General features: G+C 29.5%; 1 protein-coding gene across 1 annotated transcript; it reads left to right on the plus strand.

Moving 5' to 3' along the window:
* Positions 1–14865: 14865 nt before the first annotated feature.
* Positions 14866–15643, plus strand: LOC107897807 (zinc finger protein ZAT11). The gene has a single exon (XM_041078131.1). It carries the CDS (start codon positions 14961–14963, stop codon positions 15498–15500), a length of 540 nt encoding a protein of 179 aa, XP_040934065.1. The 5' UTR covers positions 14866–14960; the 3' UTR covers positions 15501–15643.
* The last annotated feature ends 337 nt before the right edge of the window (positions 15644–15980 follow it).

Genomic DNA, 15980 nt, shown 5'->3' on the forward strand with positions numbered 1-15980 from the left:
ATATCCTCAAAATATTATATTCATAATAATTAGGGCCCGCGAGACCCGATACATACTCATGCAATTTAATGCTTCATTTCCATTTCATTCAATTCGCAATTTCTCATGCTCATAATTTAAATCATATCACTAGCAATTTCCATTTAATTCACGTGCAATTCAATGACATCAAATTCAAAACTAATACGTATTTACCATTTAACTCAATGTTTATTGATTATACCATTCAATAACACATTTATGAAATTCTCAATTTAGCAATGAAAATATTACTTTAGTTTGAATAACAACATCGTCCTGATATAAATACACTACCACTTATCCATTTACTTTAATTCTTTTGGGCCCATTTGTCACTTACCATCCTTAATCAAATTAGGGAACGGTCACGGAAAATTGAGTACTTCACTTTCACTTTGCCATAGTATAACTATGGTCTTACGTATGATCACTTATCACTTGTCCCTGATCAGATAAGTGTAGCCACCTATCACTTTGTTTCTTGATCAGATAAGTGTAGCCACTTATCACTTTGTTTCTTGATCAGATAAGTGTAGCCACCTATCACTTTGTTTCTTGATCAGATAAGTGTAGCCACTTATCACTTTGTCTCTTGATCAGATAAGTATAGCCGAAGCTATTACTTATCACTTTCCACTTGTCACTTGATCAGATAAGTATAGCCGAAGCTATTACTTATCACTTTCCACTTGTCACTTGATCAGATAAGTGTAGCCGAAGCTATTACTTATCACTTTCCACTTGTCACTTGATCAGATAAGTGTAGCTAAAGCTACCACTTATCACTTTGTCACTTGATCAGAAGTACTCAAATCCGGCGTTCCGCTCAATTTGATCATTTATTCATATATCAGGCTTACCAACATGTGTTAATTCATAAACCATTCATGGTATTATTTCATGCCAAATCATATACTGAATATACCATACACACATACTATGAAACTTTATTTTCACACATGAGCTTAAACCATGACCAATAATGCACAAAAATAAGCATAATTCATATTTCATCGTTTATGAGTTATAATCAAACATATGACCATTTATACACGAATCATTCATATATTTCCCAATTTTCCTCCTCCTCCTCTCCATTCCACATCCTTAATGTGTATAACACACTTAAACAACATTAACCATAATTTCAATATTCACTAACATGTATATTCAAAGCTGTTTATCCGAGTCAGAGTCACTAAATTATTTTTATCCGGAGCTACAGAGCTCCAAATTAAGATCCGTTAATTTTCCCTGAAACTAGACTCACATATCTTCATACCATAAAATTTTCATAATTTTTGGTTCAGCCAAATAGTACAGTTTATTCTTTAAATTTTCCCCTGTTTCGCTGTCTGACAGTTCCGACCACTCTTCACTAAAAATTAATTATCTCATTGTACAGAATTCGGATGATGTTTTAGCTTGTTTCTTCTAAAAATAGACTCATTAAGGATTCTAACCATATAAACTATAACTCATAATCATTTTTGTACAATTTTTAATGATTTTCCAAAGTCAGAACAGGGGAACCCGAATTCATTCTGACCTTGTCTCACAAAATCTATTATATCTCATGATTTACAATTCCATTGCTCACATCATTTCTTTTATAAGAAACTAGACTCAATAAGCTTTAGTTTCATATTTTATTCATCCTCTAATTCAATCTCTAAAATTTTTGGTGATTTTTCAAAGTTACACTACTGCTGCTGTCCAAAACTGCTTTAGTGCAAAATGTTGATTTCCATTTTGCCCCAAATTTCACAGTTTATACAATTCGGTCCTTTCTCAATTAACCCCTCAATTAATCTAATTTTCTCAATTAGTACTTTACTAGACATTATAAGTTGTTACACAACTATTGAAATTCAGAATTTCCACATATAACTCTATCTTCAAACTCTTTTACTATTAGGTCCCAAACATTCACTTTCTATTCAATTCTTTCAATAAAATCAGCATATGAACAATTTAAAGCTCTAATTTCATGCTAAATCATCATATACTTCCAGCACATATTCATATCAACTTTCAACTTCTTTCATAAAATCAAAAACTAATGGATTTAACAAGTGGGCCTAGTTGTAAAAGTCATAAAAATACAAAAATTTCAAGAAATAGTCAAGAATTGAACTTACTTGTAATAAAAATATGAAGAACCAGCTTGAAGAAGCCCTTCCATGGTGTTTTAGCTGATGAGAATTCAGAAAAATGAAGAGAAATCTAGATAATTCCACTTGGGTCCTAACTTTATTAAGCAAATTTTGCAATTTTCCAATTTTGCCCTTAATTCTCCTTACTTTCTTGCTGATTTCATGCCTCTGCCGTCCAGCCCAAATAGACCTTGGGTCTATTTGCCTTTAAAGCCCTCTTCCTTTTATCATTTAAGCTATTTAATCATTTCCCAAAATTTTGCATTTGTTACAATTTAGTCCTTTTTGTTCAATTAATTATCAGAACTTTAAAATTTCTTAACGAAACTTTAATACTAACTTTTTAACACTCCATGAATATTTATAAAAATATTTATGGCTCAGTTTAAAATCCCCGAGGTCTTGATACCTCATTTCGATTCTAATTATTTTAATATTTATTTCTAGTGCACTATTCACTATTTCAAAAATTTTCCTAACTTCATATTTAACTTATACTTACTAAATTAATAATATTTTCTACCCATTTATCGAATTTAGTGATCTCGAATCACCGTTCCGACACCTCTGAAAATTCAAGCCATTACATTTTTTTTTTCGTCGGATTTGTGGTCCCGAAACCACTGTTCCGACTAAGCCTAAAATCGGGCTATTACAACTCTCCCCCCTTTAGGGATTTTCGTCCCCGAAAATCTTACCAGATGGTAGGTTAATGATTTACTTCCACAGTATATTTCAAATTCACACATGATTTTGGATTTTCATATCTTTTACAGATAATCACATAGATTCATAAGAAAATCAGGATAGTGATATTTCAGCATCTGAAGCTACACAAAGTATCGAAAAATTACAATCCATATAGAATGATATCCATTTTGATAACCTGAGTAGTTTTCAGAACTATCAAATATTTCTCTCTTTTTATATTGTCCTCATTTTCTAATTCATTCACTTTTCCGACCACATTATTATTCTCCCGTACACGAACTTCTGTAACACTACACTCGTAAGCTTATTCAACCAAAATCTCACAAATTTCATTGTAACATTTTACTAATATGGGGGTGAGTGTAGTAAAGCCTCAAATTTATCTTACACATAAATGCGCATAACACATACCATCACAAATAGCCAATTCATTACTAAGTTCACATTCTCAAAGCATTTAATAAACATTTGCTTTTAATCACTTTTGTTCTCAACACAAAATTCTAACTCAAATCACTAATTCACAATCAAAATTTCTATATAGCATCATAATCCAAATATCATAACTCATATGCTTGTATAATTATAACATTCATCAATAAAAAAAATGTTTTATTCTTGGATCCATACCTTTATGAGTTTCAACTCATAATCAATACATTTTCACTCAAACATTTTAGTATTTATTTCTATACTATTAGAATTAACTCAGTTGAAAAACATATCTGTCTCATCAAGATAATTTTCGTCATAGAACAATACTGATAAGGGGGTGATGGTGAAGTCATAAATCTTTCAACTTGCTCTCATAGATACATATATATATATGATTTTGTATTCATCATCAATGTAATACCGTCATAACCACGTAATTCATTCCAAGCAAATTAACACATCTATTTATTACAAATGTTTTCTGTCACTCACAATTTCACACAACGAATTTACTTACTCAAGCTCAACGTTAATATCTAATTAAATTCCAATACTTGGCTTCTATTTTACTTACCGACATTTGCCAAATTAGAGAACGTCTTACGGAATTGAGTACTTCGTTTTCTCGATGCCATAGTCCAACTATGGTCTTACACGTAATCACAAATCACATACCGATGCCATAGCCCAACTATGGTCTTACACGAAATCACATATCACTTACCGATGCCATAGCCCAGCTATGGTCTTACACGGAATCACATATCACACATATCACTTACCGATGCCATAGCCTAGCTATGGTCTTACACGGAATCACATAATCACATGTTCACATGTTGCCATGGTCAAACCATGGTCTTTTCCATCAATTCATCACATATCACTGAACGAAAGTACTCATTCCTGCGTTCTACTCAATTTGACTTCCAATTCAATTTTTCATACTATTATAATATTCATGGTTTAGACATAAAACAAAATATCTTATTATCTTTAATTTAACAATTAAACATAAGATTCTATCATATGAACATACTAATTTCACTTATTCAAGCAGATGTACATACACACGTTCCATCTATTTAAGTAAATTTGCTTATCATATTCACTTAATCAAATATGTTGAGCACATAGCATTATATAATCACCAACATACTTGGATGAGCTTGTCACAACATAAACTTTTTTTTTAACTTATAGTCATCTCTTTTCATACATGAACACATCCATATCACAAATTTTTATACTTACCTTTCCAAATTCCAACATAACGTGAGCATATTTCATTTATCTCAATATCATTTTTAGCATTATCGAAAATAGCTCGATTGAAAATCATCTCTGTCTTAACAAAGCAATTTCGTTAGAGCCCGGAGATATCACATCATCAAGGCATGTATAGCTAGGCTCACATATGCTATGTTTGGTCCGAGAACCGACTAAACCGTAGCTCTGATACCACTAAATGTAACACCCCTTACCCGTATCCAACACCGGAATAGGGTACGAGGCATTACCAAAACACATACACTTGTAAACGTATTTAACCGAGTTATAAAATTTCATCAAAATTAAAACTTTCAAAATAATTAACATGTTTCTATAACTTTTCCCAATATATCCTCAAAATATTATATTCATAATAATTAGGGCCCGCGAGACCCGATACATACTCATGCAATTTAATGCTTCATTTCCATTTCATTCAATTCGCAATTTCTCATGCTCATAATTTAAATCATATCACTAGCAATTTCCATTTAATTCACGTGCAATTCAATGACATCAAATTCAAAACTAATACGTATTTACCATTTAACTCAATGTTTATTGATTATACCATTCAATAACACATTTATGAAATTCTCAATTTAGCAATGAAAATATTACTTTAGTTTGAATAACAACATCGTCCTGATATAAATACACTACCACTTATCCATTTACTTTAATTCTTTTGGGCCCATTTGTCACTTACCATCCTTAATCAAATTAGGGAACGGTCACGGAAAATTGAGTACTTCACTTTCACTTTGCCATAGTATAACTATGGTCTTACGTATGATCACTTATCACTTGTCCCTGATCAGATAAGTGTAGCCACCTATCACTTTGTTTCTTGATCAGATAAGTGTAGCCACTTATCACTTTGTTTCTTGATCAGATAAGTGTAGCCACCTATCACTTTGTTTCTTGATCAGATAAGTGTAGCCACTTATCACTTTGTCTCTTGATCAGATAAGTATAGCCGAAGCTATTACTTATCACTTTCCACTTGTCACTTGATCAGATAAGTATAGCCGAAGCTATTACTTATCACTTTCCACTTGTCACTTGATCAGATAAGTGTAGCCGAAGCTATTACTTATCACTTTCCACTTGTCACTTGATCAGATAAGTGTAGCTAAAGCTACCACTTATCACTTTGTCACTTGATCAGAAGTACTCAAATCCGGCGTTCCGCTCAATTTGATCATTTATTCATATATCAGGCTTACCAACATGTGTTAATTCATAAACCATTCATGGTATTATTTCATGCCAAATCATATACTGAATATACCATACACACATACTATGAAACTTTATTTTCACACATGAGCTTAAACCATGACCAATAATGCACAAAAATAAGCATAATTCATATTTCATCGTTTATGAGTTATAATCAAACATATGACCATTTATACACGAATCATTCATATATTTCCCAATTTTCCTCCTCCTCCTCTCCATTCCACATCCTTAATGTGTATAACACACTTAAACAACATTAACCATAATTTCAATATTCACTAACATGTATATTCAAAGCTGTTTATCCGAGTCAGAGTCACTAAATTATTTTTATCCGGAGCTACAGAGCTCCAAATTAAGATCCGTTAATTTTCCCTGAAACTAGACTCACATATCTTCATACCATAAAATTTTCATAATTTTTGGTTCAGCCAAATAGTACAGTTTATTCTTTAAATTTTCCCCTGTTTCGCTGTCTGACAGTTCCGACCACTCTTCACTAAAAATTAATTATCTCATTGTACAGAATTCGGATGATGTTTTAGCTTGTTTCTTCTAAAAATAGACTCATTAAGGATTCTAACCATATAAACTATAACTCATAATCATTTTTGTACAATTTTTAATGATTTTCCAAAGTCAGAACAGGGGAACCCGAATTCATTCTGACCTTGTCTCACAAAATCTATTATATCTCATGATTTACAATTCCATTGCTCACATCATTTCTTTTATAAGAAACTAGACTCAATAAGCTTTAGTTTCATATTTTATTCATCCTCTAATTCAATCTCTAAAATTTTTGGTGATTTTTCAAAGTTACACTACTGCTGCTGTCCAAAACTGCTTTAGTGCAAAATGTTGATTTCCATTTTGCCCCAAATTTCACAGTTTATACAATTCGGTCCTTTCTCAATTAACCCCTCAATTAATCTAATTTTCTCAATTAGTACTTTACTAGACATTATAAGTTGTTACACAACTATTGAAATTCAGAATTTCCACATATAACTCTATCTTCAAACTCTTTTACTATTAGGTCCCAAACATTCACTTTCTATTCAATTCTTTCAATAAAATCAGCATATGAACAATTTAAAGCTCTAATTTCATGCTAAATCATCATATACTTCCAGCACATATTCATATCAACTTTCAACTTCTTTCATAAAATCAAAAACTAATGGATTTAACAAGTGGGCCTAGTTGTAAAAGTCATAAAAATACAAAAATTTCAAGAAATAGTCAAGAATTGAACTTACTTGTAATAAAAATATGAAGAACCAGCTTGAAGAAGCCCTTCCATGGTGTTTTAGCTGATGAGAATTCAGAAAAATGAAGAGAAATCTAGATAATTCCACTTGGGTCCTAACTTTATTAAGCAAATTTTGCAATTTTCCAATTTTGCCCTTAATTCTCCTTACTTTCTTGCTGATTTCATGCCTCTGCCGTCCAGCCCAAATAGACCTTGGGTCTATTTGCCTTTAAAGCCCTCTTCCTTTTATCATTTAAGCTATTTAATCATTTCCCAAAATTTTGCATTTGTTACAATTTAGTCCTTTTTGTTCAATTAATTATCAGAACTTTAAAATTTCTTAACGAAACTTTAATACTAACTTTTTAACACTCCATGAATATTTATAAAAATATTTATGGCTCAGTTTAAAATCCCCGAGGTCTTGATACCTCATTTCGATTCTAATTATTTTAATATTTATTTCTAGTGCACTATTCACTATTTCAAAAATTTTCCTAACTTCATATTTAACTTATACTTACTAAATTAATAATATTTTCTACCCATTTATCGAATTTAGTGATCTCGAATCACCGTTCCGACACCTCTGAAAATTCAAGCCATTACATTTTTTTTTTCGTCGGATTTGTGGTCCCGAAACCACTGTTCCGACTAAGCCTAAAATCGGGCTATTACAAGACATGGTGAATATTAGCTGTATAGCATAACCATGTTGCAAGCCTACTAGCTATATAATACAGCCACATCGCAAGTCTGTTGCAACGTCCTTTGTCTCTATTCTCCATTCTGTTACAAAGGACATTATTATGATATTATATATTCACACTCACTATTATTGTAAAGAATAAGTTTTTTAGCAATACAATGATTTAGCAAATATTTTCTTTATATTCACTCTACCTAAGCATAGTTAATAATGTTCAAGCACCCCTATAAAGTGGTTTGCCTTGTAGAGGCCAACAAAGAAGGAAGCTTTAATGTTTGAACTGAGGACTTATTTTCTTTATAAAAAAAATTCTTTATTTTCATAAAATAAAGAGATAAAAATATATAATTAGATGTTAAAAAACACCAAAAGTCTTATTACGTTGAAAGCCGCCAGGCCGTCCAAATTAATTTTTTTTTCCTTGAAAACGGAATAACAAATCTAACTAAATATTTGAAAATAGTAATAAATTAAATGGTCCAAATAAATGATGATAAATACATAGAAATTAAGTTCCTTTCGGCTTAAAAAGTAACTCAAATTTTTGGCTCAATTGATGTCTTTGTAAGGGAAATTTCGACCAAAATACTTGGAATTTTTCTTATTAAATTCGTCTTCGTTCATTGTATTGAATCAAATTTCAATTTTGAGGTTATTCCATCTCTCCTAAAAGATAAATTTTCATAAAATTTGAATTTCATCATAATATTTAAAATTTCATTTTTTTAAATTAGTACATCATATTTTTTAAAATTAAAATTGTTGTGGTGTTCGTCATTACTAACTCACTACCTAATTATTTGACTGAAATTGATCTAATTTTCTTTACTTCAGTAGTCATCACCGACATAGTTCGCTTACATGAGTTTGCATTATCATACAAGTGAACTCATACTTAGGGAACACATGTTAATATTAAAATAGGGTATGTGTTAGCATGCATGGGACTTACATAAGACGTCACATCCAAAAATCGTATCATATAAATAAAAAAATTAACCTTAGAGAGATAAATTCACAAAAACACTCAACAAAAATCAAATTTAAATCTTAATCTAAATTGTCACTATCTCTTGAAAAATGGGTTTGTCAAGCATTTTATAAATTTCCATTCTTTAATTACCCTTTAAACCTTGACCTCCTTTTTGTTACTGCAATTTGGTCTTAACATGTGGAAAATCGTACAAAATAAGTGTAGTTTTTTCCATTTCGTGTGACCAGGAACAATAGAATCCACAAATTTCTTGCAGCGTACCACTTAAAACACCATGTTTTTGTACCACGCATTAATGCTAATTAGTCTATTTTAATCTATTAGGAAGTTTCATAGAAGGAGAATTGGAAGGGCTTTGAAATTTAGTCACGTCTAATTGGTAACTCTATTAAGTTTTATTTTTTTGAAAAATTAATATTAAAATCCAATTGACAAGATGACAACATATATTTAAAGAAGTAAATTATTGGGATTTTAATTTTTCAAATAAGATAAATAGAGAGATTAATTTCTAAAATTAAAAACAAAGACACTAAATATCATAGGCATGGAGAGTTAAAAGATCAAAAGTTACAGACTATTAATAATGCATTATTATTTTTCTCTTTTCAGTAAAATCAAATAAATTAACTTTTATTAAATTTTATATATTTTTTTTGTGAATTATAAGAGGAAGATAAAGCCTTAATAGTAACGCAATTAACGCAACTCGAACTCAAACCACACCTGAAGAGGTGAACAAGATCTTATTAGAAAAGACAAAATTCTAGCTACCCTAATTGAGATTTTAACCTAAAATTATTTAATTTTAATTCTATTAGGAACTATTTAACTTATATAAATGAAAAACTACAAACATAATACAAAATTATAACTTTTTAGCTCACAATTGGGTTTTTGCAAATCTCAATTAAAATGGTGACTAAGACCACATATTTTGGAATAATGTGAAGTAGTTGTTGATTATAATTTATAATAAACTGATTAAGTTAACTTTATCAAATTGCCCCCTAAAAAGTCAACAATTAATTATTTATTCATTTTAAGTTATCTTATAAGCAAAAGTAAGCTAACAACAAACCATTAAATTAAGCCATCCTTACTTGTAGAGCATGCCTAGAGTATATATATCTTCTAATTCTTTAAGTCACTGTAGCAAATCAAATGAATATATGTCGGTGCATATCAATAATTTAATTTTGCTTATTGCTGTACATTCTAAATATTCGTTAATTTATGAACTATTCATATCATTTCAAACCAATTTTTTTCTTTACTATATAGTTTACTAATTCATGAATGAGACCTTCATCTAAGCACATCAGATTCAAATATACAAAAGAGGTAGGTCCATTATTTTTCTTATTTTTATTTTATTAAAAACATCTAATTATATAATTTTTTTAAAACTGAATTGAGGTCCCAAATCTTTAGTTTTAAGAATGATTTCAACTCCAAATCCCAACTTGATTTGACCTAACAATATGTATTTTACTGTTCATATATTATAATTGAATTTAAATAAAAATATTATTTTAATCAAATTGAATCTGTTCTAGGTAAATTTTAACCAGTCTAAAGATTAGACAGGACCAAGTTGCCTGGTCCATGCCTAATTCAATATGAGTTTATTCTGATTATATTTAAAAAAGAATTTAAATATTTAATATAGTAGATATTTAAAATAAAATATGAACTTAAATAATTAATAGTGTAAATATTAAGAGAATTATGTATTTGGAGAACTAGTTAATACTTAATATGAATTCAATTGGTTGAAGTATTAAATTTCATCATATATAATAAATTTTTAGAGAATATTTGATATATTCTCAGTATATAAATTTCGTATACCATCGATAAATAATAATATGACATTTCATCATTAAATAAAATAAAAAATAGTGGAGGAATTATGGATAATACTACTAATTTTTTAACATAATTCATTTTAAATAAAGGCTAAAACTCTAAACTCTAAGCTTGAGATACTAAACCCTTAAATCAAATATCCTAAACTCAAGAGTCATTAATATTTATTTATAATAGTTACAAATAAAATTATCAGTTTTTTTTTAGATTCTTTATATTTTTTGTTTAATTTAATAACGAAATGTCATGCTATTATTCAATAATGGTGCATAAGACTTAACACTGATAGTACATCAAATATTATTTCTTTTAATATAAAAAGTAAATTTAAAACAAGTTTTTTCAAGTTGTATCCTAATCCAAAGAATTTAATATATATCAAATCATATAAACTACATATTGTTGATTCAATTTATTTTATCAATTAATTTGGTCCCAATTTTTTTTTTAAAAATTGCCCAATGTTAAGAGAAATTTACTTGAATGCTATCTCGAATTTCAACAAAAATAGGCTCAAATCATAAAATCATAAATTTAATTAAAATACATGTGATTATACCGAAAGAACAAAAAAAATCTCAAACTTGATTTATCTTACTTTTCTAGAATGCCAAAGGAGAAAGTTGTGATTTCAATATTGATGTAAACATTAAGCAAGAAATTTCCAAAATAATAAGGAATTTGCAAAGCCAAGTATAACCTATATGTTTTTTTTTCTTGGTATTTATGTATAAATTTATAAATTTCCAAGTAATACATGCTTGCTTGAAACAAGGAAATAATATTTCATAAGTTTTTGCAATTCAATTTGAAGACAATTTAAGTAAACAAAGACTTGGAAGTTAGAGCAACAACACTTAGATAAGATTTATCTGCACGCCACGGCAATTTTGGAAATTTATTCTCTCAATTTTATTCTAGAAATTTAGACTTTGAATTGGGAAAACAAAATCCATTTCCATTTTCTATATGCATGTAACATGCACGTCTAGCAATTCAGCAGCCATTTAAAAAATTAATTTCCTGTCGATTGAGTTTTAATTCGATTGGTATGAGTATTGTTATTAATGTACGAGGACCTGAATTTGAGTGTAGTTAAGCGCATTATCTTTTTATTTATGGATTGAAAAAAAAACTATAAGTAGTTCTAAATATTGTCTCAAAAAGAACAGATATAATTAGAACAAAATTGATTTGCCTAATACAAAAGTTTAAAAGTATTTATCAAATTGACAAATTTTCAATCTTTGGGATTTTTTTTGACAATTTGATGCTTACCGATTTATTTGTCAATTATTGTAATAAATGTGATGAAGTTATTATATTCTCAATTATTATTTCTAATCTTCCAAAAAGAAATAAGGTAACCTATAAAAATAGTCACTTTTGTTTACTTCAGATTACATCTTAGGCACTTATGTTTGAAATGTTACATTTTAGTCACTTACGTTATTGTTTTGTTACGAAGTGATCATTTTACCGTTAAGCTCTGTTACCTCTCTAAAGGCGGTCCTACGTGGCGGTCCAAATGTGTTTTAAATGCCAGCTTGGCTGTCTTACGTGGTAGTCCAAATTAAATTTATTTAATTAAAAACCTATTTTTAACCTAACAACTGGACATCCAAGTTGGCATTTAAAACTCATTTGGACCGCCAGGTAGGACTGCCGTTAGGGAGGTAATAGAGTTTAATAGTAGAGTGACCACTTCATAACAAAACGATAATGTAAGTGACTAGAATGTAACATTTCAAATGTAAATGACTAAAATATAATTTAAGGCAAACAAAAGTGATTACTTTTGTAGTTTACCCAAAAGAAATATTATTAAGTGATGCTACCTAATTTGGAATGGATAAATTTTACCTAATTTTATAACAAAAGCACATTTCCAACCTTTTTTTTATGAAAATTAATTTCTAAATTACATTTAATTACACTTTTAGCTTGTGTTTGGGCAAAGTTTAAAGTATACGTCCTTATTTTGTTAAAACCAAAGGAAATACCTTTTCAACTAAAAGAGTTAACTCAAAAAAGTAATTATTTATTAACTAAAGCCACTAATTAAACTTACTTAATAAAATAATTAAAATAAATTAAGGGCTTTTGGGTTAAGTAATCATCAGCTACAAAGTTGACTAGCCGCCACTGATTTGTTGTTTCTTGATCTTTTGTTCAACCACCTTTCATTCTCCTCCTTTGTCATTTCTTTAATTTAGAAATGTTTTATTTTTTGCAAATAATTACTTTTTAAATGATTGAATGCACAGTTTATTCTGAAAACACGATATCAACTAATAATAACGTGACACATAATATATTTTTACTGAATATCACACATTTTCTTTTGAATAAAATGAAATAATATTAATAGTTTAGATACTACTTTTAACCCAAACAATTTTAAATACCTAAGTGAAAAAATTGATACAGTTTGAAGTCAATTTTGTAGTTATATTTTTATAAAATAGATTTTAAGACGAGATCAAAATTTTATCGTTTGGGTCATTTATTTAGTTAAAATTTTATAAATTTTTAAGAGTTAAATAATTTTTTTACGGGTCCGATCTTTGCCTGCCCCTACCTTCTCCTCTAGTTAAACCCTTATCAAACCAAATGTTATATAATATATATTTAAAATCCTCAAAATTTAACTTTTTAGATGGTTTCATAATTCAAATTTTAACAAATTACATGGTATAACAAAAAAAAAATTCAGCTTCAAATCCACTTTTTAAGTGTGTAAAAGCAATCAAGCAAAAGAAACAAAGGACCACTTTAGCCGACAACAGAAGAGCTTAAGGATTTCGTCGCTAAAAGGTAGTTGGGGCTGTTTGACACGTAAGTATGTGGTGTAAGTTCAAAAGCAATACGTGGTTTTCAAGTAATGCCCATAAAATTCAATGACGTCGTCACTAATAATTGTAGATTGTTTGACCCGACTTTCTTTTTAGGCAAACAGAAGATTCTTGTGAAATTCAATTAATTGTTTTTTCTTTCTTCATAAAAAAATTAGTTCTGTTTTTGTATTTTTTTTTTTTACAATTTCGTCGGTGAAAGATCTAATAAGCAATGACGAACGATGGAAATAAATTATACTTTCCCCTATTCCAATCTGCATTTTAACTATCTTGACTCTACAAAGTTAGTGCAAAATTATATTTAAATTTCCATTTTCATCTACAAATAATTCTTTTTTGTTTATTACTTAAAACTATCCGTAACCTCTATTTAACCTTTAAATAAGAGAATAAATGTATTTTAGCACACTCGAATTCACGCTCTCTTACACTGGCAACAATACTGATGTCAACCGAACTAAGACTTCACCAACTTTTATTTCAAATATTTAAAAATATAAAAATTACTGAACCAATAATGGAGTGACAAATAATTTATGTTCATATCGAAACTAATTTTAAGTTTGAATCTTTTATAAATATATATAAATAAGAAGTGGAGCATGTTGAATAATTTTTTTCTATAAATTTGAATTTTTCATTAGAAATTCGAAAGTAAATATATAAATACACTAAATTAATATGAATTAAATATTTCAAAGGTCAGATTATTCATTCGATTGTAAAGATGTGATTTATACAATAAGTCGAGCTTTGAATAAATTTCTTTTTTTTAAAATTGAATAATATTTTATTTGTGAAAGACTTTTGAGTTATGTGATAAGGATGCACTTGCATTTGCATTATCCAAAGAATTAAGAACAGAAGTAAAAGTGTGAAAACATATAAAGGTTATCACTCTTATCTCAACCATGTAACTCATGACCTTACTAGGTTCGCATACAAAAGAACCTACATTAAGTAAAACCATTCTACCAATCATCAACTGCCACCTAATATTCATTTGACTATAAATTCTACTTGGAAATATTTATTGGGTATGACCAGTCACAACATTTTGCTGAGAAAGTTAGAATCTTCTAGACAATTGAAGACTCTTAACTTGTAGGAAAAGGCTTGCAACTCGCTCGACTCAGCAACTCGGTCATGCTGACGCATGCACGAGTTGAACTGATTTCACACTCAAAACTCACAACACGCTAATACTATATTTCAATTAAAGTGACAAATAAAAAAAATGACTAAAAGAAGGGATACAAACGTCATTCCAGAAGGTCAACTATAAAAGTCAAAAACTTCCATCTCTATAATTTCCTATCAATCCAATCTATAAATAAATATCCCATTTTACTTACTTCTTATTTGAATAGATCATCAAATACCCCCAAAAACAACTTCCATTTTCACACCATACCCCCAAAAAAAAACTATGAAGAGAAGCTTTCCTAATGAAATTGAGAACAATTTGGCTTTGGCAAATTGTTTGATGCTCCTTTCACAAGGAACAAACCAATATGATCATACCATCTTCAACGATAACAACAACAATAACCCTACTAGGGTTTTCGAGTGCAAAACATGTAACCGACAGTTCGCTTCATTCCAAGCTCTAGGTGGTCATCGAGCGAGCCACAAGAAACCCAAGTTGCTCGATAGCGGATCAACGGAGAACCAACCACAGGCGAAGCCTAAGACACACGAGTGTTCGATCTGCGGGCTCGAGTTCTCAATCGGACAAGCCTTGGGGGGACATATGAGGAGGCACAGGGGTGGTTCGAGTGAAAACCAGCACCAACATGGACCTTTGAGTTCTTCGACGTCATCTCAAGAGACCGTAAGGACACCGATTGTGAAGAAACCGAATAGCAGAAGGGTTTTATGTTTGGATTTGAACTTGACTCCATTGGAGAATGATTTAGAATTGTTTAAGCTTGGCAAAGCAACTCCACCAATTGATTGTTTCTTCTAAACTCTTCCTTTCTGATTAGCTATATGATTTTGATTTTTTTTTTTATATTTTCTAGAAGGGGTTCATGTATATATTTGTTCATTAATTTACAGATAGAGATGTATAATGAATATAGAGATATATATCATTATATTTTTCTTTTATTCTAAATTAACATATTTTCTGATTATAATTTCTTTTTGGTGAATTTGTTTACATCAACATGACTCTTTAACCAGAAGATAAACATAACTTGTTTGTTCAGTTCTTTTCATGTTTCATGAGCCTTCTTTTGGCTTGATATTTTGTTTAGGTCAAATTGCATGTATTATTCATTTTAGGTGAATCCTTCTAGATCATTTTTAGTATTTTCTGAAAATATGTATTTTTTAAATCCCGAGATAAAATTTTTTCCAAAAGAAAAAAGTTTGCTATTTGTTTTACTAAAAATGCCAAAGCGTATTTGGCATATCATCTTAGGGGTGAGTCCATTAGATTTGA

The sequence above is a fragment of the Gossypium hirsutum genome, chromosome A10 (genome assembly GCF_007990345.1).
Source record: "Gossypium hirsutum isolate 1008001.06 chromosome A10, Gossypium_hirsutum_v2.1, whole genome shotgun sequence".
NCBI lineage: Eukaryota > Viridiplantae > Streptophyta > Magnoliopsida > Malvales > Malvaceae > Gossypium > Gossypium hirsutum.

Excerpts from the sequence above, each read along its gene's own strand:
- LOC107897807 (XM_041078131.1), top strand. The coding sequence starts at position 14,961 with ATGAAGAGAAGCTTTCCTAATGAAATTGAGAACAATTTGGCTTTGGCA.